Here is a 26,405-nt window from a genome sequence, read left to right on the forward strand (position 1 = left end):
GTACTTAACTGCATCATTGATAGGCCCTTGACTGACTGTGCTAAGATCAAAATTTGCCTGATGTTGGAAGGCAGTCCAGTCAGCCTGATCAATCTTCCACCGTGGTAACCTGAAGGTAACACATTGTCTCCCACTGTGTAACGAGGTTATCACAGGGAAGTGATCACTTCCGTATGGATTCTCCTCCACTTCCCAAGTGAGTGAAGGGAGTAGAGAAGGGGAGCAGATAGAGAGATCAATGGCAGAAAAAGTACGGGTAGGCATGTGGAAGAAGGTATTTGTTCCAGTATTTAGAAGGGAAAGGTCATTGTCATTTAGCATATGCTCTATGACTCATCCCCTTCCATTGATGTTAGCACTACCCCACAGGGTGTTATGTCCATTAAAATCCCCGAGAAGTAAGAAAGGGAGAGGCAACTGCGTTAGAAGATCATCAAGGTCTTCCTGGGAGATGTCAGTCCCAGGTGGGAAATAGATAGAGCAGATGGTTAATAAAAATCTCACCGTAAGGCGAATTGCAACAGCTTCTATGCTAGTTGTAATTAGCAAGGGCTGCACTGGGGTCTGGTTACCCACAAGGATAGCCACTCCCCCATGTACAGAGCCATCCGCAATTCTATCCTTACGAAAAATTGTGGTGTTATGCATCGTGGGATCGTCATTTGCCTTTAGATATGTCTCCTGCAAGCAAAAGCAAACTGGCTCGTGCTTTTGCAGGAGGGCCTTGATGTCATCAATATTTCGCCGGAATCCACGACAATTCCATTGTAGGAATTTAGCCATTATTTTGGCTTGGTGGGTCCATCAGGTGGCTTCCGAGGTGCTGAGGGCTTACTTTTATGAGTCTTGGGTTTATCTTTTTTGGGGAAGAATGGACGCTGTCCCGTGTCCATTTCTTCCTCCGCAAAGAGTTCCAAGACTGAATCTTCGGGTACCTCCTTCTGCTCGACATCCATGTTTTCTTGGGTACTAGGGGGAACTTCCCTTTTTTATTCTTTTCTTTCATAGTTACCTTTGTTACTTGTGGAGCATTAGGAGGTACTGATATAGGAGTGGCAGCTGATTGGTTTTTCTGTGCAGGTTTTTGAGAACTTAGGAGATAACACGCGATGGGAGTGAAAGACTCCTTTAAGGAATGGTCATGTCCGTCTGAGTTCCGACGGAACATCTCCCTGCTACCTTCTGGGCATAGGTAGGTCTGTTGATATTCAGGGGTTTCACCGATTTCCTTGCCTCCTGGTATGATATATTTAGCTCTGCCTTCAGCCGTTGAATTTCTTTTTCTTCTTTCCACCTCTGGCATGCTCGTGAGTAGGCCGGGTGTTCGCCTTCACAGTTAATACAGGTGGGTTTTGCGGCTGAACATGCTGTTGTTTCGTGGTCCTTTGCACCGCATCGAGCGCATGCAAGGACTCCACGGCAGGCCATTTGAGAATGTCCATACTTCTGGCATTTAAAACACCGACCAGGCGTGTTGAAACGTCTTGCTAGAATTTTGGGTCTCCACCATATACGAAGTATGCAACTTCCAGAGAGGAAATTACAGTCTATTATTTCTAAGGTGAAAAGACTCATTCCTCGTCCTCCTCTCCTATGGAGTGATTCCTTCCGTATACTGATACACTGTATTACATATCCGGACTGTGGGGGATGTTATGTTGGTAAGTCCACCAGAAGATTGAGAGATCAGGTTCTGAACATGAGGTGGCTCTTCAAACCGCTAATCTGAGCACTCCATGGTCGGCGAGCATTATTGGGATGGGCATCATAATCTTGATCCCTGATGGGATACTGAAATCATCAACTATTCACGTGATTACCGCCAGTGCTCGTGGCTTGAAGAACTGCATGTATCTAGCAATAATAGCACCATGAATCACAATAGGAGAGTGCACTTACATCCCATTATGGAATCTACTGTTTTGCAGTGTGATGAGCACTAGCGATCGTCACATATATATGTAATTCTGCTCTACCAACATCAGACTCATGATGCATTATCATTCCCGGTTGACTTTTGTTGTTTTAACTAATATATATATATATATGTATATGTATATACAGGCATACCTCGGTTAACGTTACCTCTGATAACGAAGCTTCGATATAACGAAGTCCGCAATTTCAAGCCCCATTTAACATAAAAAAAAATATTCCAGTTTAATCACCTGAAATCTAAACAAACTGAAGAAATTACGGAAACCTTTGGGGCTTCTCGTGGTTGGTTCGAGAAATTTAAAAAACGGGCCAGGATTCATAGGGTAAAATTAACAGGAGAAACTGCAAATAAGTTTCCAGAAAAACTAAAGGAAATAACTGAACGTGAAAATTTTCCACCAAATTCGGTGTTCAGTGTTGACGAAAACGGTTTGTTCTGGAAACGGCTACCAACAAAAAGCTTCATTTCTATTGAAGAAAAATCAGCTGCTGGGTTCAAAGCAGCCAAAGACCGTTTAACGTTACTCTTTGGATCAAATGCCTCTGGCGATTATAAATTAAAATTGTTATTAGTTTACCATTCAGAAAATCCGAGTGCGTTAAAAGGTAACATAAAAATGAATTTACCTGTAATATGGAAAGCAAATAGAAAAGCTTGGGTTACCAAGAGTTATTTACTGATTGGTTTGTTAACCACTTTTGTCCTGAAGTAAAACGGTATTGTCAAAAAAACAACTTTGAAGAAAAAGCTCTTTTGTTGTTAGACAATGCTCCGGGACATCCTACTCCGGGACACATGCATTCCTGTCAAAGTTGTGTTTCTTCCAGCAAACACAACTTCCCTGATTCAGCCATTGGATCAGGGAGTAATAGCATCATTTAAAACTTATTATCTGTGTCGAACATTAAGCAATTAATTGAACTAGAGGATAAAGAGGAAATGACAGTTAAAACTTTTTGGAAAAACTACACCATTAAAAACGCAATTGAAAACATTGATAGTTCTTGGAAAGAAGTCACTAAGAAATGCTTAAATGGAGTTTGGTGCAAAATATGGCCAGAAGTTGTACTAGAAGAAGAAAATAACATCCAAGAAATTAGAAATGAAGTTATCCAGATGGCTCAATCAATAGGTTTCGAAAATGTCGATGAAGAGGATGTTAGAAATTTATTGAATGCAGAAGATGATGGTTTTTCAGTGGAAGATTTAGAAAATCTTGTTAGCAACGAAGACAAAGATAATGAAGACGAAGTTAAAGAAGTTCCTGCCGAAAAAGTGTTAACAACCAAAGATTTAAAAAGGTGCTTAAATGACATTGAAAACGTTTTAAATTTTTTTTAGTGAAAATGATCCTGATTTAGGAAGAAGTTTTATTGTTAAGCGATCAGTGTTAAATGCAATAACTCCGTATAGGCAATTGTTAAATGAAAGAGAAAAAAAAGCATAAGCAATCAACTTGAGACTCATATTTTAAAATGAGATTTCACTTTGTATGTAAGTTGACTGTTTATTTAATAAAACTTTTCTTTGTTCGAAAAAAAAAGCTTTTCATTTTCTTTAAGTGGGAACGTATCCCTATTCTGGCCATAGTATTTTTACCTCTGAAAACGAAGTTTCGCTTAACAAAGTAATTTCGTGGAACGCATCCTATTCGTTATTCGAGGTATGCCTGTATATATATACTGCAATACACCATTCACCTGATGAAAAGGCACTTCGTCTCAAAAGCTACTTTATGTTTTATTAGTTTTGTCCATATTTTATTGTATTTTAAAGCATTTATTTTATATCTGTTTTAGTATTATATGTAGATATTATTTATTTTAATTTATTTATGTTAATTCAGTTTGGCAGTCACTAGAAAGTTTTGTGACATACATTTTTATTTAATGAAGCCAAAATACTTAGTGTCCCAATGTAATATGTGAGACTATTAATTACAGAAACCATTGAAATTAAATTACATGAGAATTCTATTAACGTTCGCCGTCCATATCTAATCTCTAATTCGTGATATTTTGCACACATGCAGGAAGACACATAATCACAGCCTTTCACACGCATGTGTGACAACAAACAATCTCTCCATTTAAGATTCAAGCTCGCATACCCTGTAATTTCCATCCCTGTGATCATGACACATGGTCAAAAAGCAGTCTGATTCAGGAAGGAAATTCATTTCTCAAAATTTACGGTAAACTTTTTAAATTAATATTATTTATTTTTTTAATTGTTTTTAACTGATTTTTTACTGTTATCATTTTGCATTAATCTTTTATTCATTTTAATTTCTGGAGAGTATCATACGGAAGTGTTCTATGTATCATATTGATATATGATACGTAGTATGATGTATGTAAATTTCTCTTATTCCTCTACAAATATATATTTTATTTCTAACAGCTGCCTTATGAATACTTCTTAATGAATTTCTCCACTCCACTACATACAAATGAGGGGCTGTAACAATCTACTTCTAAAAACTTTTATTAGAAACTTTGTGCCCTTCAGAGCTATGATAAAATCATCAGAAGTACCAATTTTCCTTTATGAAACAGAAATTAACTTCCTAAGCCATAAATGTAGCAAGTAATTCAAGTAGCAAGTAAAAGAGCAAGTAATTCTTGCTCATAAATCTTCACTTATTGGTGAAATATTTAATTACCAGACTAATCGTCACAATGCCTTTAAAAGAATGACAGCCTGAGCCTGATCAATACAGTAATTTTTGTACAAAAGAGGGTTCGATGAGGCTCCACCAAATTCCCACTCATTTGCTGACATGGTAAAGACAAATAATGGAAATCTCTTACTTAAAAAGTACTAACTACGAAATACAATGTTATGGATGTTTTTCTTTGAATATAAAAATAAATATATATCACAAATATGTAAACTAAAAACACCATATGCTGTACAGATAAAAAAAAAAAAAAAACTCACTTGGTACAATCTGGCAACCCTGAAAGACTGACTGCCAACTCTGAAAACTTCAATATTGGAAACTATCTTGATGGTGAATAACTGTTTACTACATGCAACATTTACATCACTTCCAATATTTGAAGAGACACAGCACCATACTGTACACTGTCAATATGAATATTTACAAACTTTACTATGCACAGAACCTTGCTTTTTAAATATTCACAGTGGTTAATTTATCCTCACAGAGCAGTATGAGTGAACGAACTTACACTATTACTGTGTGTTAAACTAAGCATGCTTTCAGCAATACTCCTGTCATCAGCAGGAAGTGGCTCTTGTGATGCTTCTGCAATTGCCATAGCATCAAAACCTAATCGTGCACTTTCTTCATCAAATGCATCAATCAACCGAGATTGCCGTTCTTGTAAAACTTTTTGCTTATCAGCTTTCTCTTCGTGAAACTGCTGTTTTTCCACTTCCATCTTTTTTTCGAGTTGTGCACGACGCATACACACACGTTCCTCTAATTCTCGCCTTTCTCTGTTCCTTTGCAATTCTCCTTGCATTTTTACTTTGGCATGGAATGCAACAAGTAATTCTAGTTCTTCTTGCAACTGATCCTTTAGCTGTTGATATTCTAACTCTTGTGATTCATCTAATCGAATAGACTGTTTCTGTAACATATCTGCTATACTCTGTTCATACTGTTCCCCTAAAATTGTCAATTTACGCATTTTCTCTTCCTTTAATTTTTTAATAACAGCTTTTTGTTCTTCTTTAGGTGTTGAAGCTAATATCTGAATTTTCCAGGCTTTATACTGTTGGGTTTGTATTTTACAGGTTTCTCTAAACTGCTTCCGAATTAATACTTCTTTTTGTTTTAAATTTTTTGGTTGTTGTTTTACTTTTAAAGCATGTTTTTTACGTAGCTCTCTTTCCCTGCGAGCATTATATTCTTGTTGATTAGCCATTTCTGTAATATGTTGTTTCTGAACATGTTCCTCCCTCAACTTATGAACAGCCATTTGCTGACAGTATTCCAGTTCTTGTGTCATTTCATGATGATGGAGAAGCATATTATGTGCTTCTTCTATGTGAGTAAGTCTTCTGGTCATTTCTTCTCGCAAAAGATTTCGTTCCAATTTGTGGTACTGGATCATTTTCCGCCTACAAAACTTTCTCATTTCAATGCAGTGGGCATCAGCTTGCCTCCGTTGTAGCTGTTGTAAAGCCATTGCCTGCTTCTGGTGTATATATTCTTTATGCTGAGATGAATCTCCACCTCGTTCTTGCTTCAATTTTTCTTTCATATACTTGTATTCTGATTTTTGTTGCTGTTGAAATCTTTTGAATTCTTCTTCATGTTGCTGACTAATGCTTTTGCTAAGTCTTTTTTCAGCTGCAAGATTCTGTTTTAATTTTTTTTCTAATTCTTGCTGATGTTTTATTTTTAACTTCTCTAGCTCTTTTATGAATTGTTGCAATAATAATTCATATTCCTTTTCAAGTCTTTGCTTATGCTCCTCCATTTCTTGACGACATTTTCCTTCTAACTGAATAAGGGCCTTCTGATGCTGTTTTCTCATTTGCTTATATCCTGACATTTGTTCATGCATTTGGCTTTCTTGCTCATACTCTTTAATTTCTCGTGCCATGATTGCTGTAGTTCTTAATGTATCAAAGTTACCAGCTCCAATTTCACTGCTATTAAAATATGCAGAAGATGAATCTGAGATGCTAATTCCACCATATCGGTCTCGGAAAGAAGCAGGATATTTATATGTAGAATCATTTTCAGATGCAGGAGGAAGGCTACAAATGCTGCTGCTTTGGCTACCAGCACTAACTCCTCCCCCACTTTGCTGACTGTGAGTGCTAGTAATGCTGTTGCTCTTACTACTATCACTACCAATCTGCTCATCTGCAGAATCATCGTCGTCATCGTCGTCGTCATCATCATCATCTCCAGTACAAATTTCATAATCCTGAGAATCTACCATTAAGATCTTTTTCATTTTACGGTAATTTAAGTTATCCAGTTCTCTCACTGCTGCTTTAGTATGTTGAATTAAATCAAAAATGGCTCTAGGTGGTCTTGATCTTGTTATAAAGAGATGCTGCAAAAGTTTTGCAGCTGTGGGTCTGTCTGATGGATTTTTCTGCAAACATGAATCAACAAAATTATAAAATACATCTGACCAATCACCTGGACCTAATGAAGGGGAGTCATTTTGGGCAATATGATACAAAGCACTCATTGCATTCATATTAAAGTACGGTGGTTTTCTCTCAGCTAACTCAATACATGTAATTCCCAAGGACCATATATCAACTTTTCCATCATACTGGCCCTCATCCATTGCTAATATTACTTCTGGAGCCATCCAGTATGGAGTTCCTACAAAAGAATTTGCTGGAACAGCCATAGAGGCAGAACCAAAGTCTGCAAGCTTCACAGTACCATTTTCTGTAAGAAGTATATTGCCTGCCTTTATATCCCTATGAATTTTACCTAAGGAATGAAGGTAATCCAATCCTTGCAGAACTCCTTGGCAAATAGATGATATTTCATCCTCTTTCAATGGTTTCTTATGTACTTCAACAATATCTGATGCAGATCCCAAACAATATTCCATAATAAGCCACACTGTCTGTTCTTTAAGATAGCATCCCTTGTAATCAATTGTATTTTTATGTTTCATCTGCCGCAAAAATTTTACTTCCTTAACAATATCTTGCCACTTTTCTGCTGACTGTTTTCCAGTAAAAGACATCTTTTTAATTGCCACTACCTCTTTGGTAATAGCATTTCTAGCATAATACACAGCTCCAAAACTGCCATGACCAATCTCATGCAAATCTATAAAAATCCTATCAGGATCTTCTTTATCAAATAACTCAATCCCTTCTGAGTCTTTTAAACTACTTAGTCGAGTCAAAAATGCCATAATGAAAACTTTTTAATGAGAAGAAATAATAATTACACAGATAACATGGAAAATGAAACTAGTATTTTGTTCAGATGAAACAGGTTATAAAATCCACCAAATGTTTATATGCTACAGTTCTCGATGCATAAAGACAATTTTAATTTCTGACTCTGAATTTTATCCAACATCAACACAGTCCTACAGTACAAATAACATGGCAACTTCATACAAAGTCTGATGCACAATTTTTTTTTTTTTTTGTCCCCAGTAGTTGTATTCCAATTATTTTAAAGAAACTCAACAACTACATATTTAGCAACATTTTTTGGACTAACAACTTTCCATATCAAATGTAGCAAGCGTTTTGTGCTAAATATTTTGAAAGTCAACAGTTGCCCTCAAAAGCCTAACTGCATCATACACAAATATGGAACTCCTATTTATAAATTCCTTCAACACGTGGATGGTATCTTTTTACATGCAGTATAAGTGAATACTTCCATCGGAATGTCTCCCCACACATGTTACAATGAAACGAATCGGGCTTATGAGTCTTTGAATGTTGCAGGAGATTGCTTCTTGTTTTGAAGGCTTTTGAACAATGTGGGCAAGGGTGCTGAGGATTCAAATGTACAGCTGTATGCTGTTTTAAATAAGTTACTCTTTTGAAGCGCTTGAAACATGAAGGACAAGCATAAGGATAGTGATCTCTTGTACCTGCAAAATAAAAACAAAAATTTCACTTATCACATAAGATAATGAAAGCACTATCTCATCATAATAAATTATACATGCATTTAACATAATATAACAAATAAAATGTGTTGTGGCTTACTGAATGAATACTCTGTATTCATTCAGTAATTCTTCTCTGTATGCTAATTTCTCAATGAACATCACTTATTTTCATCATGTTTTGACATTTTTAAGGTCATAAAAATCTGAACCCTAATGATCACAGTGTCTTAGCAAACAAAAAATGCCACATAACAACATAATGTCAGCCACTCAGCTATACAATCATAACTTGCAACAACTCTTGAAAGTTGAAATCATTCTGAAGAAAATTCTATAGTTCCCTCAGGAACCATAAAAAAAAAATCTGATTAGCTATTAGCTCTCAGTTAGGTAGGTCATTTCACTTTATAACAAGATAAGAATTATGCCTTTTCAAGCAAGAAAGGGCTTCATTTTTGATATACTATAGCAAAATGATATACTATAATGTGATATATTATACCAAAAAGCAGAAAATGCCCAGTTTTACAAGAAACAAAAGAACCTAAGTTGCAACAAAGTGAACAGCTATTCTCAACACTATGGCCTCAATACAACTAGAAAAACAAGCTAAGCTGAAACTTCGACATACACAAACAAAACTAACAAAAACACTCAAAAGTGCTAAATCCCAAAAACTTATAGCTCTATGGATATCAAAGCATAGCATACAAAGAGGCCTCCCAGCCAGCCAGGCCAAATGCAAAGGATAGATTCTACCTGAGAAAAGCCTTACTTTAGCTTGGTAATATTAAATTTGCCATCCTTTAACACATTTATGCCCACTGATGCATTCAACCAACACAAGATGCTACGCACTGCTGCTCCTGCCCACCTGGCTACGGAGGTGCCTATATAAGTCACATGTGCAATCAGTTTGACTCCAAACACGTTTCAGCATCTGTGCAAATTGTCTGGTGATCGGATGCAGTTTCTCTCTAAGCTCTTCTGCTTTATATGAAATTTGGGGCTGATTTTGAATTTTGATATTTTTTCAAGCATCATCATGGCATGGAATAGAAAAAGGTATGACAGATATCTTAAGCATAAATATGAATATATTACGAAAAGATTGTATAAACTGATAATATGTGTACTGGTTATATTTATGTACATTTTACATAAAAAAAATAGCTATCTTCAGATAGCTATTTTTTATGTAAAATGTCATCTATATTTTGCTGTGGAATAGTGAAAATTATTTAGATGCATTCAAGGGGCTTAGAGGGTAACAGGTATCCTGTGTGTTATCAGACACTCAGCCTAAAACACTGATGGATCCAATATCTCTCTATTACAGAAGATTTAGGAGAAGTCCGGTTGGCCTGCCTCCCTAAAATCCACTCATGCACACCTTCTCGATGGTAAGCCCTGTTACGTCACTTAGGTGGCAACGAACGTGTAGAGTGGTTCTCTTCAAGACGCCTGGTCAGCGTGAAGAGGAAAAGACCAAACCCTCCAGCAATGAGAGCACAACAATACAAATGGCCCTCAGTCTCCAGCAGCTTTCACTCTCCCTCTTACGGCAGCGAGAGGATCAGAGTGGAAGCAGAGGGTGCTAAGAATCTCTGGGTACGACCAGGCTGCCATGCACGGAAATTGAACTTGGCCTGTTATAACGTACGATCACTCATCGGTGAAGACAGGATATTACAGCTGGAAAAGGAATTAGAAAATGTGAATTGGAATATCATCAGTTTGGCTGAAGCAAGAAGAAGAAATGAATCACTTATAAGTTTATCAAGTGGAAATCTGCTGTACACTAATGGAAACAGTGAAAGGAGTGAAGGTGGAGTTGGGTTTCTGGTCCATAAAGATTTTAAAAACAACATTTTGGAATTCAAAAGTACATCACCAAGGGTGTCAAGACTAATACTCAAGATTTCTAAGAGGTACAAGCTAAAGATTATAATGATTTATGCACCAACATCGAGCCATGATGATGAAGAGGTTGAAGAAATGTACACTGAAATTGAGTCTTCTAGATGAGCAGAAAACCCACTACACTATTATTATGGGGGACTTCAATGCTAAGGTTGGAAAAAGGCAAAACAGCACAGAAAGAGGAACTATAGGAAATTTTGGAATTGGTGAAAGAAATAAAAGAGGTGAAAGACTTGTGGAATTTGCAGAATCTCAAGGAATGTCAGTAATGAACACTTTTTTCAAGAAAAGGATGAACAGAAAGTGGACATGGAAGAGTCCAAATGGATTAACAACTAATGAAATCGACTTCATCCTCACTAACAGAAGATATATTGTGAATGATGTTACCGTCCTGAATAAGGTAAATGTTGGAAGTGATCACAGAATGGTAAGATGTACACTTGATATAGATGTAGGAAAGGAAAAAACTGACTAGAGTAAATAATACAAAGGTCTTTGAAATAACAGAGGAGGAGAAAAAGCAGTATGTACTGGAACTTAAGAACAAGTTTGAGCTTCTGCAGACTGCTCAGGGCCAAGATATCGACGAGGAATATTACAACTTTCTGAAAGTGATAAAACCCAAGAAACCTATAGGGAAACAGAAATCCAAAGAAGAAAAAATTAGTCAAGAAACACTTGTCATGATGAACCAAAGACACAAATGAAGAGCAAGAAAAACACTGACAGGGAGAAAATTGAGTATACTGAGTTATGCAAAGCCATTAGAAAGAGACTCAGAGAGGACATAAGAAGATTTAACACAAGAAAAGTAGAACAAGCATTAAGGGAAAACAAAGGATTTAAATCAGCAGCCATGAGCAGTAATACAGAAAGACAAATGATACTGAAACTGAAGAATAGCGATGGTGTACTTATAAACAGCAGAGAAGGCATAATTCAAATAGCAGAAGACTACTATAGAGAATTATACAAGGAGCGAGGGAATGATACCAGCAGTGGGGAAGGTGGATTGCAAAGTAGCAACACATATGACATAGCCGATATTCTTCCTGATGAGGTAGAACATGCATTGAAGAAAATGAAGAATCGGAAAGCCCCGGGGGAAGATGAAGTTACTGTAGAGTTGTTAAAATTGGGAGGAAGAGACATAACACAAAAACTGGCAAGGCTCTTCACAAAGTGCATTAGAAAAGGTGTGATGCCTAAGCAGTGGAATAATTCAATCATAGTTTTGCTGCATAAGAAAGGAGATAAATCAGAAATTGGAAATTATAGACCAATTAGCTTGTTATCCCATATCTACAAGTTGTTCACAAGGGTCATTACTAACAGATTAGAAAGAATACTTGATGAGAATCAACCGAAAGAGCAAGCTGGCTTTAGGACAGGATTCTCAACTATGGATCACCTTCACGTAATATCACAGCTAATGGAGAAAGCAAATGAATATAAAACACCATTATGCCTGGCATTTGTGGATTATGAAAAGGCATTTGACTCCATACAGCATAAGGCAATGTTTCGGGCACTGGATAGACAAGGCATAGATACTCCATATATTATGATTTTGAAGAAAATATATGAGAGTGCTACATCCTTTATTAGACTAGACAAAGACAATAGCAAATTTAAAATCGAGAAAGGAGTTCGACAAGGAGACACAATATCTCCGAAGCTGTTTACTGCTGCCCTTGAGGAAGCTTTCAGAAGATTAGACTGGTCACAGAAAGGAGTCAATGTGAACGGAGAGTACCTAAACCATTTACGATTTGCAGATGACATTGTGGTCATAAGCCACGATCCCAAAGAATTAGAGGAAAATCTTAATCAGTTATGCACAGTTAGTAAGGATTTTGGACTAAACATGAATATGGCTAAAACAAAAGTAATGATGAACAAGTATGCCACGGAAAATGAAATAATGATTGAAGGAGCAGTAATTGAAAAGGTGGAGTCATATACTTATCTGGGACAAGTTATTAGCTGTAATAATGATAAATGGCTGGAAGTCAAGAGAAGAATAAATTTTGGATGGATAGCATTCAGGAAATATAGTCACATACTGAAGAGCAATATCCCAGTTTGTCTGAAACATAAAATAATGAATCAATGTATACTCCCCACCATGACTTATGGAAGTGAAACTTGGGCACTCACCAAAAGAATGGAAGAGAAGCTAAGAACTACACAGCGAAGAATGGAACGAATTATATTGGGAATCAGACTGTTAGATAAGAAGAGAAACACATGGATTAGGCAGCAAACTCAAGTAAAGGACATTCTTATCAAAACTAAAGAACTAAAATGGTCTTAGGCAGGACACATAGCTCGAAGACATGATGACAGATGGACTAAGAAAATAACAGAATGGTACCCAAGAGAAGCTAGAAGAAAACCTGGAAGACAAAGGCGGAGATGGATAGATGAAATTCATGAGTTTTTGGGTAGTAAATGGATGGCCAGTGCTCAAAACAGAAGGAACTGGAAAGTTGCTGGAGAGGCCTTCATCCTGCAGTGGATTGAAAATGGCTGATGATGATGAAGAAGCAACAGCAGGAATCCCATTTATGTGTTATGTTGCATTCACGCTACATTGGGCATCCCATTTGTATTCTATGTTGCATTTCACTATATTTCATTCAACATAATATATGTTATTGTGTATATTAATAGATAACAGAGTAGCAAAGGTTATTGTGTATATATATAGTTATTTTATGCAAAGACCCAATATCATACGAAAGCTTATTTTTCACTTTTTGAGCCTCGGTTTTTTTTTGCGGGCAAAAAGGAGAAATTAGCATTAGCAAAGGCATATGAAACAAGAAAGCAAGCTTATATAGCATCAGCCAAAAAAAAAAAAAAAAAAAATACCTTATTTCACCCATCCACTCGCTCCAAATGTTTGTCAAGTTCTGCCTTGAATCTATTTAAGCTATCAACATCTAAAATATACGTCTTCATAAGTAATTTACCCTTTGCATAAAAGTTCTCTTCCCCATAAGAGGATGTCACCAATAAATTTATATTTCATATCTGTTAACTATGAAAATTTTTTTTTTTTTTTAGCAGAGGGTTGATATTGGATCAGCTTTTAGAAGAGTTAGAAAGGAACCCGGAGTCAGACAGTGATAACAATTTACATCTACACGAAGACCAGGACCCAGTCACTGAAACTAAGAAAGAAATAAATGTTCACATTTCATCTCCAGAAAATGATGGCATCACCAATGAAAATTCAGGGAATGAAGAAAGATGTTCAAATGGAAAACCTATCCAGAAACCAGATTATTTCTCAAGCTCAATTAGTGAAGTGGCTTTACTAATTGAAGACACTACCAGAATCTATTGTTTAATTGCTGCAAAGAAGTTGAAATTGTAGCAGTGGTGCATTGAGGATCTTCCTCAAAAGGAGAATAATTTTGGAAAATATTCATAAAAACCATTGCTTGCTGATGTTCAACATGATCCTCATGAAATATTTGACCTCTTCTTGAATAATGATGCTATAGATGAATTAACAATTGAAACAGTGAATTATGCAAGTCAAGCAGGTAACCACCTATTTACGTTGTCAATTGACAAGACAAAAATTTTCATTGCGATATTATTACTTTCTGGATAGTGCAATGTGTCGTGGCACAGGTTGTATTGGTCTACTGAGTTAGACACACATAATCAATTGGTAGAAAATTTGATTTGTCGAAACAAATTTTAAGAGATAATGAAGTATTTTCACAGTGCAGATAATACCAAAGTATGGAAGAATGATAGGTTTGCCAAAGTGCACCAATTTATGGACATTTTGAATAAAAATTTTCTCTTGTGGCACAGCTCTCGGACCATCAAATGTAGCCACTGATGAGTCAATGATTCAGTACTATGGAAGGCATCCCACAAAGCAATTTATTTGTAGAAAGCCCAGAAGATGGGGATATAAAGGATGGGTTGTTGTGCCTCCTCTAGGCTATGTATTGGTTTACAGAGTTAGATACACATAATCAACTAGTAGAAAATTTAATTTGTCGAAACAAATTTGAAGAGATAATGAAGTATTTTCATGCTGTGGATAATACCAAAATATGGAAGGATGATAGGTTTGCCAAAGTGCACCCATTTATGGACATTTTGAATAAAAATTATCTTGTGGCACAGCTCTTGGACCATCAAATGTAGCCATTGATGAGTCAATGATTCAGTACTATGGAAAGCATCCCACAAAGCAATTTATTTGCAGAAAGCCCAGACAATGGAGATATAAAGGATGGGTTGTTGTGCCTCCTCTAGGCTATGCATTTGCCATTGATTTATACCAAGCAAACTATCAAAGAGAAAATCGTGTTGACTACAAGAAGTATGGACTGGGTGGAAAAATAGTCCTAGATTATTTACATATACTTGAAACACAGTACCCAGGAAGAAAGTTCTTGCTATATTTGACAACTTTTTTTACTTCACTCACATTATTGGACGAGATTAAAAAAGGATGGCATGGTGCTACCAGCACTGTATGAACAAATAGAGTAGCGAAAATGTCCATTGACTGACAATAAGTGATCTGGAAAGCTATTAGAAGGTACTGAAGAGTAATTTCTGGATAAAGATTCCAATATTCTGGTTGTCCATTTGTTTCTTTGTTATTTGGTTTCTAGGAGCATTAGCAACTAAGGCCATATTGCTCCAGGGATAGGCGGTGGTCATTCCCTAACCTTTCTGCATCCTCTGTATTTGGTGGTCACAGGCTTGAACCCCGGTCTAATCAAGAAGCGTGTGCTATGCACTGCTGCACCTGGTTACAGAGGCGCCATTCTGGTTGGCAGATGGAACGATGATGATACAGTGTGTATATTGCATCCACTCAACATGGATTGCTCCCTGGGAAAAAAGCCAAAGCAATCGAAAAAAAGAAGATAACTGTCTGTTCCACTTTGAATTAGTTTGTACAACAGGCATATGGGTGGGGTTGACAGAATGGACGAAAACATTTCACACTACTGAATTGCAATTCATGGCAAGAAATGGTACTTTCCTGTACTCTGTTATATGATAAATGTCTGTGTTAACAATGCCTTGCTTTTAGCTCGGGAATGAGGATATGAGGCAGATAAGAAGAGATATGGAAATCCACCTAAAATCCCAGGAAAGCAAATCTATTGAGTATCAGTACCATGAATACAGAGACATTAGCATTAGTAAAGGCACATGATGCAAGAAAGCAAGCTTATATAGCATCATGCTACGCTACAACAAAGTGAATCATGAGACATTGTTGAAAGTGAACAAAAAAAAAAAAAAAAAAAAGGCAAAGATGCAAGAAATTCCATAGTGAAACTATATGTATTTTCAAGAAATGTTATTACTTACATTTGAAATGTTCTGTTGCATACCACAAAAATTCGGATTAGGATTATCGTGTTTGTTCAGTTTTTAGTTTATACATTTATTTGTTCAGTAAAAATATGAAATAGCCATTTTCATTTTTATTTTCAATTTCATTTCCATCGTAAGTAACACAATTTAAAATTCTGGAGTAGGTACAGTAGGCTCAATGTTGCATTCATGCAACAGCAGTTCAATGCTGTATGCCCAGTGTTGCATTCGTGCAATGAGAAATTTTGGGCTCTAATTTTACAAATAGACCTTAAAAAAATTTTAAATGCCAGTTCTGATCTATTTACATCATAAATCATAACATATTAAAGTTTCAAGTGTTTCCAAATACCTTCATTATTTCTGGGCATAAATGGGTTAAGTGACAAAAACAAGTTGCATAAGCACCACATATTGAGTATTGTGTGCAATGCACGAGTTCCTCAATATTTTGGAGAGAAAAGGTAAGAAAATTTAAAATGATGTACAGGTAAACCTCGATATATGCAAGTTTTGGTTAATACGGTCAAAAACATTAATACCATTCCTTTATATATGTCCTCTAAAATTTCGAATAGTGCAGCCGATTAGGGAACAAAAAAATTTTAACAACGCAAAAAAAAAAAAAAAAAAAAAAAAAAGATGCCGTAAAAGCTGAGGCTTTTATTGAAGAAATTAACATCATTGGAAAGGATCTTGGCTTTGAAGACATTGATTCCCCTAATGTTAGAGAATGTCCGGATTCGCAGCCACTCACTTACACGGATCTCTTAGAATTGGAGCAACAGCGTACCTACAACGAAAAAGAAGAAATTGCAGCTGAAGGAGAGAAGTGTGTGTGTGTGTGTGTCTCTCTAAGGAAATTTCATTAAAGGAACTCAAGCAGATGTTTCGAAATTGGAAACTGTTAAAGAACAAATTATGGATTAATATCCGAATGTGGAAAGAAGCATGCTAGTTCGCCGAACCCTAGAAAATTAGCTGCTATAGTAAATTTTATGAAGAGAAAAAGAGGACTATAACTATTTATTAATGTGCGGATGAAGCTCCTTGAAGCTCTTGGAATAGAGAAGTTTTTCCTGATTTATTTTCTGATTTATTAGCTTAAATTGTCATATTAACTTATTTTCTAGAGTAGCTTTATATTCCTAGTTACGACACTTAGTTTAAAGTTTAACTTAGACAGAGATTTTGGGGTATTACTTAGTATCGTTAACGGTACAAAATCCACGTGTTACAAATTGAACGAGAGGTCTTTTTTTTAACCAAATTTAGTCGATTTATTAACCAATTGTTATATCAAATTATCTTCTATAAGTAGATTATAGACCTAGTCAGGATCCTTAGTTGATTCTAAATTGAGATAGCGAGATTTGGAAGCTAATCAATACTTACGAGTCCGTAGAAGTACCGTTCGAGAATTCCCGCAATTTTTACACGATAGCATAAGCTTAGTGTAGTATAGTGCATAATATAATATTGTCAATTAATCAGTAAATCTATTAATCTTGATAAACTTTATTGTCAATTAAATTGTATTTTTAACTCTATATATATATAACGACTTAATCGTAACAAATAATTAATACATAACTATAGTGGTACACGTGATACGGAAGTTGTATAAAGGGAACTCGTAGAAAACACTAGATACCGAAAAAAAAAAATATAACATAACTGTTTTGGGATATAACTTAAGGATTTAATTTTTGTTTTGAAATTTTATTGAATTAAATCGGAATCATGACTCTGACCAGAGCAGCAAAGCAAAAGGCTCAAGCTAATGGGAGTGCTGTGGTTCAGGGGAGAACTGAGGGGAGCAGTTGCCCTCTGAATCATAGTCTTTTAAAATGCACTGTTTGCTTGATGTTTGCGGAGCAGTCGGGTACGGGACATGATACTGCCAAGGGGGATGTCTTTGTGTGTGCACGATGTAAGGAGTGCAAGGAAATCAGGCGACAACACAGCGTTGTTATGGGCCTTTATGAGAGCTTGAAGGACAGGGTGGATGCCCTCGAAGGAAAGAAATTGAGGGGCCCATCAAGCTCTCAGCTGCCCACATCAAAGCCAGAGCTTGCACTTGGTCATCAGGCAACACAGAGGCAGCCCCCTAGGCAGAATGCGCTGGTCCCACAGGAACTAGTAGTTGTTGGTGACTCTATTGTCAGGGAAACGAGGAACATGCTTTGTAAAAAGGATAGGTGGAATAGGACCAGGGTATGTCTGCCAGGGGCAAAGGTTGATGATGTTGTAGAGCGGATATCATCTTTTAAGGGCACAAAAGGTGATATAGTTGTACACGTTGGCACTAATGATATTAAGAGTAGGAGACCGGCGGAATTACTTAGCAAGTACAGGTCACTGTTGAAAAAAAGCCGTGAATTAGGGTTGAATTTGAAAGTGTCTGCAATTCTGCCCAGACACGATAGGAGGGAGTATATGATGAGAGCCTTGTCGATCAATTCGGCCCTGGAGGGATTGTGCAAGGCTCAAGGGGGTAGAATTTTTTTCAGCCTGGACTGTACTTGTTAACAGGAGAGATTGCTTCTACAGGGATGGGATACACTTAAATAGAAAGGGTGCAAGAATTTTTGCTGATGCTGTCGAGGCAGTGTTAGGTGTGTCGGAAAACTGTTAGTTGGGGGGGATACAAGGACTAATAGATTAACAGTAGCCACTGGCAGAGGTGGAAGTGATTCTTGCACTGCTTCTATTGAAATGAGCAGAAGCCTGAAAAACAAGATGCAGGATATTTCAGAGACTGCTGGGAGTCATTGCGGTACAAGTAAACACATGGGTTGTGTTAGGGTAGCTAAGAATAGAAACAGGTGCATGTATACCTGCGTGTACACCAACGCTAGGAGTTTGGTAAATAAATTTGATGAATTTGAGGTATTGCTCAAAACATCAAAGGCAGATATTGTTGGGATATCAGAGACGTGGTGTCACACAGATATAAGTAATGCGGAACTGGAATTTGGGGAATACAATGTGTATAGAAAGGATAGACAGGACAGGAGGTGAGGAGGGGTTATGCTATTAGTTAAGAAACACATAAAGTCCAAGGAAGTGAAGCCAGTCGACATCGATGGACAGGGCAGTGTCGAGTCAGTTTGGTGTGACATAAGCATAGGGAAATCAAAATTGAGAGTAGGAGTATGCTATAGGCCTAATGACTCTGATGAGTATAATAAGATATTGTACAGGGAAATAGAGTGGGCCAGTAAATCAGAGAGTCTTATAATGGGGGATTTTAATTTCCCAGATATTGACTGGAATTTGTGGTTTGGTCACTCGCACACTAGCAAGGCTTTTGTGGATTTATTGGATGATTGTTTTCTACATCAGCATGTTCGTGACGCAACAAGATGGAGCAATACTCTTGATCTGATTATCAGTAGTGATTCTTCATGCATTAAGAATCTGCAGATAAATGAACCACTAGGTGGCAGGGATCACAGTGTGGTGAAGTGGGATTTACTCAAGGAGGTAACTACCATCAGAGGTAAAGGGAAGGGTTTTTGTTTTCGTAAAGGCGACTATGATGGTCTGAGACAGTATTTAAATTCTATACAGTGGGACCAGCTGATGATGTTACCAACAGCAAACTCAAAATGGGAAGCATTCAAGGACCTAATCTTGGAGGCTACCAGGCTTTACATACCAACTAAGAAATATTGTTCAAGGTTTAGGCCTAAATGGTTGTCAGATGAACTAATGAGACATGTGGCAGAGAAGAAAAATGCATGGGATACATACAAATTAATGGGTGACATGGAAGCCTATGATAGATATAAGTTGGTCTGTAACCAAGTCACAAAGGAGATTAGGCAGGCAAAGGCAGACTACGAAAAATCCTTGGCAAAGGATGCAAAGAAAAACAGAAAAGAGTTCTTTACATATTTAAACTCAAGAAGGAAGGGGATGAATCAGATTGGTCCACTGGATATTGATGGTTCAACAGTTGAGGATCCTGCTCAGGTGGCTAACAATCTAAACGAGTATTTTGCATCTACATTCATGCATGAGGAGTTATTCAGGAAGGAGAATGATGTAGGTAAAGTAAACATTGGCAGTGAGCTGGATGATTTTGTAATAACTGAGAGGAAAGTGGAGGAGAGATTGTTGAGGATAAACATAAAAAAGGCACCTGGGGTGGATGGGATCTATCCAGTTATACTAAAGGAGGCAGCAAAGGAAGTAAGCAAACCCCTAGCCATAATTATGAGACCTTCTTTGGACTCAGGGGAGGTACCCATAGACTGGAGATGTGCAAATATAACCCCAATTCACAAAGGAGGATCAAAGGCTGACACAAGTAATTATAGACCTGTTAGTTTAACTTCTGTTCCAGGTAAATTAATGGAGGCACTGGTTAAAGAAGCACTGCAGGATCATCTAGACAAGAATTCAGTTATATCTCAGATGCAGCATGGTTTTGTTAAGGGCGGGTCTTGCCTGACCAATTTGATTGGATACTATGATGTAGTCACAAAAGAACTGGATGCAGGGAATAACTTTGATATTATATATTTGGATCTTAGAAAGGCTTTTGATACTGTTGCACATGGAAGACTGCTGCACAAATTGGAGCAGTGTGGCATTGGAGGCAAATTGCTGCTATGGATAAGGGGATGGTTGAGTGGCAGAAGACAGAGAGTGGTAATCAATGGACACTGCTCAACGTGGACTAATGTTATTAGTGGAGTTCCTCAGGGTTCAGTGTTGGGTCCGTTGTTGTTTTCGGTGTTTATAAATGATATTGATGATGAGATATCAAGTTTAATGTCCAAGTTTGCAGATGAAAGGTTGGCAGGGTTGTTCAGGACACTACTGACGCTATGCTGCGGCAACAGGATCTGGAAAGGTTGAACAGATGGGCTGAGAGGTGGCAAATGAAGTTTAACATTGACAAATGTAAAGTACTACATATGGGAAACAGTAACCCCAGAGCAACATATCAACTCTGCGGTACTACACTGACAGTAGTGGAGAATGAAAAGGACCTGGGGGTAAATTGTGCAGGCAGATATGAAGTTCTCTGAGCAGTGCAGACGAGCTGCAAGAGTAGCTCATGGTGTCTTGTCAATGATATACAGGAATTTTTCTAGCAGGGATAAGGAGGTGATTATTCCCTTGTATAAGGCAATGGTTAGGCCACATCTTGAGTACTGTATACAGGTCTGGAGGCCTCATTTCAAGAAGGATGTAGAGCTGCTGGAATGGGTACAGAGAAGGGCAACAAGATTAGTGAATGGAACAAAGGGGTGCTCTTACGAAGAAAGGCTTAAGTTTTGCAAATTACAGAGTCTGGAGACTAGGCACCAGCGAGGTGATCTGATAGAGGTGTATAAGGCTTTGAATGGTTTGAGCATGCTCAATGCCAATGGGATTCTTCATCTTGCTCAGAATAATCACCTCAGAGGGCATAAATTCAAATTGAGGAAGGACGGATGTCGGATAGATGTGGGGAAATTTGCCTTTGGCCAGCGGGTGGTTGGTTGGTGGAACCGACTTCCATCACTTGTTGTTGAAGTTGATAGCCTAAACAAATTTAAAGCTCAACTGGACAGGTATTTCGAACGAACGGAGGGGTGAAATGGGAGTGGTGTGTGTTTTTTTTTTTTTGGCTGATGCTGAATAAGCTTGCTTTCTTGCATCATATGCCTCTGCTAATGCTAATGCTAAATGACATTTGAAAAATATTTTTCTAGAAGGTAGCATATCCATTTTTCACTCATTTTATAGCTTATTTCTTTAAACACTTTTTTCGATTTTCATTATTCTTTATATTTCTATCTACATACAGAGTTAAAACAGATTTTAAAGTCCTAAATTAAGTCTTCTGATGAATGTTCCAAAACATCATGGATGAAGTAGAAGTTTTCCCATTGGATTTTAACTTTGATATATGCGGTTTCGAGATATACGGTACACTCGTTGCATGAATTAACTGCATATATAGAGGTTTACCTGTACTTAACAATTATATTATTTTTTCCGATAACCAAGTAAAACCAAGGCTCTATAGTAAAAAAAAAGAAGTGGGCAGCTGGCATAAAGAATTTAAAACAACAAGATCGATTTATTAATGCTATACTTGCAACAGCTTGTGCATTGCAGGGTTAAGCATTATTCCAAATAATAAATGCAATATCAATCACTTCAGTGACTAGTTTCAGTGTCTTAAAACAAGTTACCGAGTAATCAAGTAATTACAAATGGGGTAATATGTTCAACAAACAATAAAATCTACCTGATATGCAAGAGCACTGAACTAAGTTTGATGTGTGAAGTTCTCTGTCAAAGGCATTAAACCCCATCTGGCTAAACATACTTTATGAAAAGTTTGATGGACATTCTCAGACATGTTGTTGTTGTTATTTGATTTTTAGGAGCATTAGCAACTAAGGCCATATTGCTCCGGGGATATGCGGTGGTCATTCCCTGACCTTTCCACATCCTCCGTATTTGTCTCAGACATGTAAAACTTCCTCATGGTGAAATGTGCATAAGCATGTCAAAATTGCTTACCATTCAAATATGAAGACAGTGATTGAGTTTTGAATTTACTAAAGTATGGAAATTTAGAAAATTTAAAACTATGGGAATTGAGAACAATCAGCAATGCCCTCAGTTTATGATTAGACTGCTTCTCTTTTTTTAAAGACTGGATCTAAACTACTATAGATAAACTTACTAATTTCATATTAGTGAACAGAGGCAATCAGTGTATTGAAAAATCTCTCCCCACCAAATAAATATCATAAATATGATAAATATCATAAGGAAATGTCATATAACTAAACCGATGTATTTATCAACGAAATCTCATGGGTCCATTTGATCTGTTTTGTGGTACCTCAGTTTCTGCCATTAGAACAGACAGAATTACTTAACAAGTACAGGTGAATCTTGAAAAAAGCCATGAGTTAGGGTTAAATTTGAAAGTGTTTGCAATTCAACCCAGACACGATGGGACGAGGTATATGATGAGAGCCTCATCAATCAATTCGATCCTGGACAGATTGTGCAAGACTCAAGGGGCAGAATTTTTCTCAGCCTGGTCTGTGCTTGTTAATAGGAGAGACTGCTTCTACAGGAATGGGATACACTTAAACAGAAAGGGTGTAAGAATATTTGCTGATGCTATCGAGGCAGTATTAGGTGGGTTGGAACACTGCTAACTTGGGGGGAACACGGACTAATAGATTAAGAGTAGCGGCTGGCAGAGATTAAAGAAAATGATTATTGCACTGCTTCTACTGGAATGAGCAGCAGGCTGGAAAACAAAGTGCGGGGGATTTCAGAGACTGTTGGGAGTCATCGCGGAACAAGTAAATACATGGGCTGTGTTAGAGTAGCTAAGAATAAGAACAGGTGTATGTATACTTGTGCAATTACACCAAGGCTAAGAGTTTGGTAAATAAATTTGATGAATTTGAGGTGTGGGCCAGAACATCAAAGGTATATATTGTTGGAATATCAGAGACATGGTATCACACAGATATAAGGAATGCAGAATTGGAATTTGGGGAGTACAATATGTACAAGAAGAATAGACATGATAGGAAGGGAGGAGAGGTTATGCTATTAGTTAAGCAACACACAAAATCTAAGGAAGTGCAGCCAATTGACATGGGCAGACTGTGCAGTGTTGAGTCAGTTTGGTGTGACATAAACACTGGGAAAGCAAAATTGAGAGTAGGAGTGTGTTATAGGCCAATTGACTCCAATGAGTATAATGACCAACTCCACAGAGAAACAGAGTGGACCAGTAAATCAGATTGTCCTATAATGGGGTATTTTAATTTACCAGATATATAGACTGAAACTTGTGGGTTTTTCGCATTAACATTAGTAAAGGTACATGATGCAATAAAGCAAGCTTTTATAGCATCAGCAAAAAAAAAAAACGAAAAAAAAAAACTCATTTCACCGATCCACTCGCTCCAAATGTTTGTCTAGTTCTGCCTTGAATCCATTTAAGCTATGAACTTCTATAACAACAGATGGAAGTTTGTTCCAGCAATTAAACCACCTGCTGGCTAAAGGCAAACTTCCACACATCTGTTCTACAACTCTCTTTCCACAATTTGAAACTGTGCCCCCTCAAGTTCTTAATCTGAGCAAGGGGAAGTATCCCATCAGCATTCAGCTTGCTCATCCCATTCAAGGCCTTATACACCTCAATCAGGTAACCTTGCCGGTGCCTACTCTCCAGGCACTGCAATTAATAGAACTTAGGTTTTCTTGGTAAATGCACCCCTTTGTTCCCTTCACCAATCTTGTTGTCCTTCCTTGTACTTGTTCTAGCAACTCTGCATCCTTCTTAAAATGAGGCCTCCAAACAGTATAGAGTATTCAAGGTGTGTCCTGACCATTGCCTTATACAAGGGATAATCATCTCTTTAATTCTGACAGAAAAATTCCTGTATATCATTAATAAGACACCATGAGCTACTCTTGCAGACCGTCTGCACTCTTCAGAAAACTTCATATCTGCCTGAACAATTACCCGCCAAGGTCCTTTTCATTTGCTACCAGCGTCAGTGTATTACCACACAGTTGATACATTACCATGGGGTTACTGCTTCCCATATGTAGTAATTTACATTGCTTAATGTTAAAGTTCAGTTGCCACCTCTCAGCCCATCTGCTCAAATTTTCTAGATCCTGTTTCAGCAGCGTAACAACCCTGCTGACCTTCGTATCATCTGCAAACTTGTACATTAACCCTGATATACCATCATCAATATCATTAATAAATTCAGAAAACAACAATACACCCAACAATGAACCCTATGGGGCTCCACTAATAACATTAGTCCCCGAAGAGCAGTGTCCATTGATTAACACTCTCTGCCCCCCCCCCCAACTCAACCATCCCTTTATCCGTAGTAGCATTGGTCCTTGAGGTTGTCACAGCATTCTCTCAGATATGCCAGACAAGCTGTACTTGCTATCTGGGAGTCTAAAACGCTCATGGAACTGATATTCGGGTGACACTCAAGTCAAGTGGACCCAATTTCGGAGAAGTCCAGACGGTCTGTGACAGCCAAATCCTCTGCTTGCACCTTCACGATGGTGGGACTGTTAGTAATCCTGGGTATAACCTCCATGCGCAAGAACATGGTGGGTGACCACCCAGGTGTGAACCAACGTAAGCAGGGGTCGAGGTGTGGCGCCCACACCACATGGAGGAACGCCACCCCTCTATGTTACCAGGCAGTACTAGGTGGTAGATGACTCTCATCAACCGGTGAAATACCACCACTTTGCTTATTGGAGGCTTGAAATGGTGGAACCCATGTTTAGTCTCTAGAGCTAAGTTCCGGTCAACCTTTCCCTATCTCTTCCATCATGCAGTATGACTGATGACTTTTGAGGTTATGATGAATGTTGTGGCGAGATCCAATATTCCTTACATTTCGAGGGTACAGCTCTAAAATGGTGTTCGCAGGCCGGCCGCTAGTTAGTATTAGCATTAGTAGAGGCATATGATGCAAGATAGCAAGCTTATTCAGCATCAGCCAAAAAAAAAAAAAAAAACACCACCACTACTCCCATTTCACCCCTCCGTTCGTTCGAAATACCTGTCCAGCTGAGCCTTAAATTTGTTTAGGCTATCAACTTCAACAACAAGCGATGGGAGTCTATTCCACAAACCAACTGCCCGCTGGCTAAAGGCAAATTTCCGCACATCTATCCGACATCCGTCCTTCCTCAATTTGAATTTATGCCCTCTCAGGTGATTATTCTGAGCAAGAGGAAGAATCCGATCGGCATTGAGCATGCTCAAGCCATTCGAAGCCTTATACACCTCTATCAGATCACCTCGCCGATGCCTAGTCTCCCGGCTCTGTAATTTGCAAAACTTAAGCCTTTCTTCGTAAGAGCAACCCTTTGTTCCATTCACTAATCTTGTTGCCCTTCTCTGTACTCGTTCCAGCAGCTCTACATCCTTCTTGAAATGAGGCCTCCAGACCTGTATACAGTACTCAAGGTGTGGCCTGACCAATGCCTTATACAAGGGAATAATCACATCCCTGTCCCTGCTAGAAAAATTCCTGTATATCATTGACAAGACACCATGAGCTACTCTTGCAGCTCGTCTGCACTGCACAGAGAACTTCATATCTGCCTGCACAATTACCCCCAGGTCCTTTTCATTCTCTACCACTGTCAGCATAGTACCAAAGAGTTGATACGTTGATCTGGGGTTACTGTTTCCCATATGTAGTACTTTACATTTGTCAATGTTAAATTTCATTTGCCACCTCTCAGCCCTTCTGCTCAACCTTTCCAGATCCTGTTGCAGCAGCATAGTATCAGTAGTGTCCTTAACAACCCTGCCAACCTTGGTATCGTCTGCAAACTTGGACATTAAGCCTGATACACCATCATCAATATAATTTATAAATACAGAAAACAACAATGGACCCAACACTGAACCCTGAGGAACTCCACTAATAACATTAGTCCACGTTGAGCAGTGTCCATTGATTACCACTCTCTGTCTTCTGCCACTCAACCATCCCTTTATCCATAGCAGCAATTTGCCTCCAATG

General features: G+C 37.9%; 2 protein-coding genes across 5 annotated transcripts in view; both read right to left on the bottom strand.

The window, feature by feature from the left end:
• The window catches only part of Tao (Serine/threonine-protein kinase Tao), a 205,309-nt gene extending 197,491 nt beyond the window's left edge, over positions 1-7,818 (bottom strand). For both annotated transcript variants that reach the window (XM_090387813.1, XM_090387814.1), the window contains exon 1: positions 4,883-7,818. In XM_090387813.1, coding sequence (XP_090243939.1) covers positions 5,107-7,815 — 2,709 coding nt within the window. In that variant the 5' untranslated portion in view covers positions 7,816-7,818 and the 3' untranslated portion in view covers positions 4,883-5,106. The remainder of the gene's footprint in view (positions 1-4,882) is intronic.
• A 245-nt stretch (positions 7,819-8,063) lies between these two features.
• Positions 8,064-26,405, bottom strand: part of LOC150075877 (uncharacterized) — a 506,816-nt gene continuing 488,474 nt past the window's right edge. For all 3 annotated transcript variants that reach the window (XR_016547834.1, XR_016547832.1, XM_090387816.1), the window contains one exon: positions 8,064-8,514. The gene's annotated coding sequence lies outside the window, so the exon portion shown is untranslated. The remainder of the gene's footprint in view (positions 8,515-26,405) is intronic.

Source organism: Mastigoproctus giganteus, chromosome 13 (genome assembly GCF_048544385.1).
Source record: "Mastigoproctus giganteus isolate SK-2022 chromosome 13, ASM4854438v1, whole genome shotgun sequence".
Classification (NCBI taxonomy): Eukaryota; Metazoa; Arthropoda; class Arachnida; order Uropygi; family Thelyphonidae; genus Mastigoproctus; species Mastigoproctus giganteus.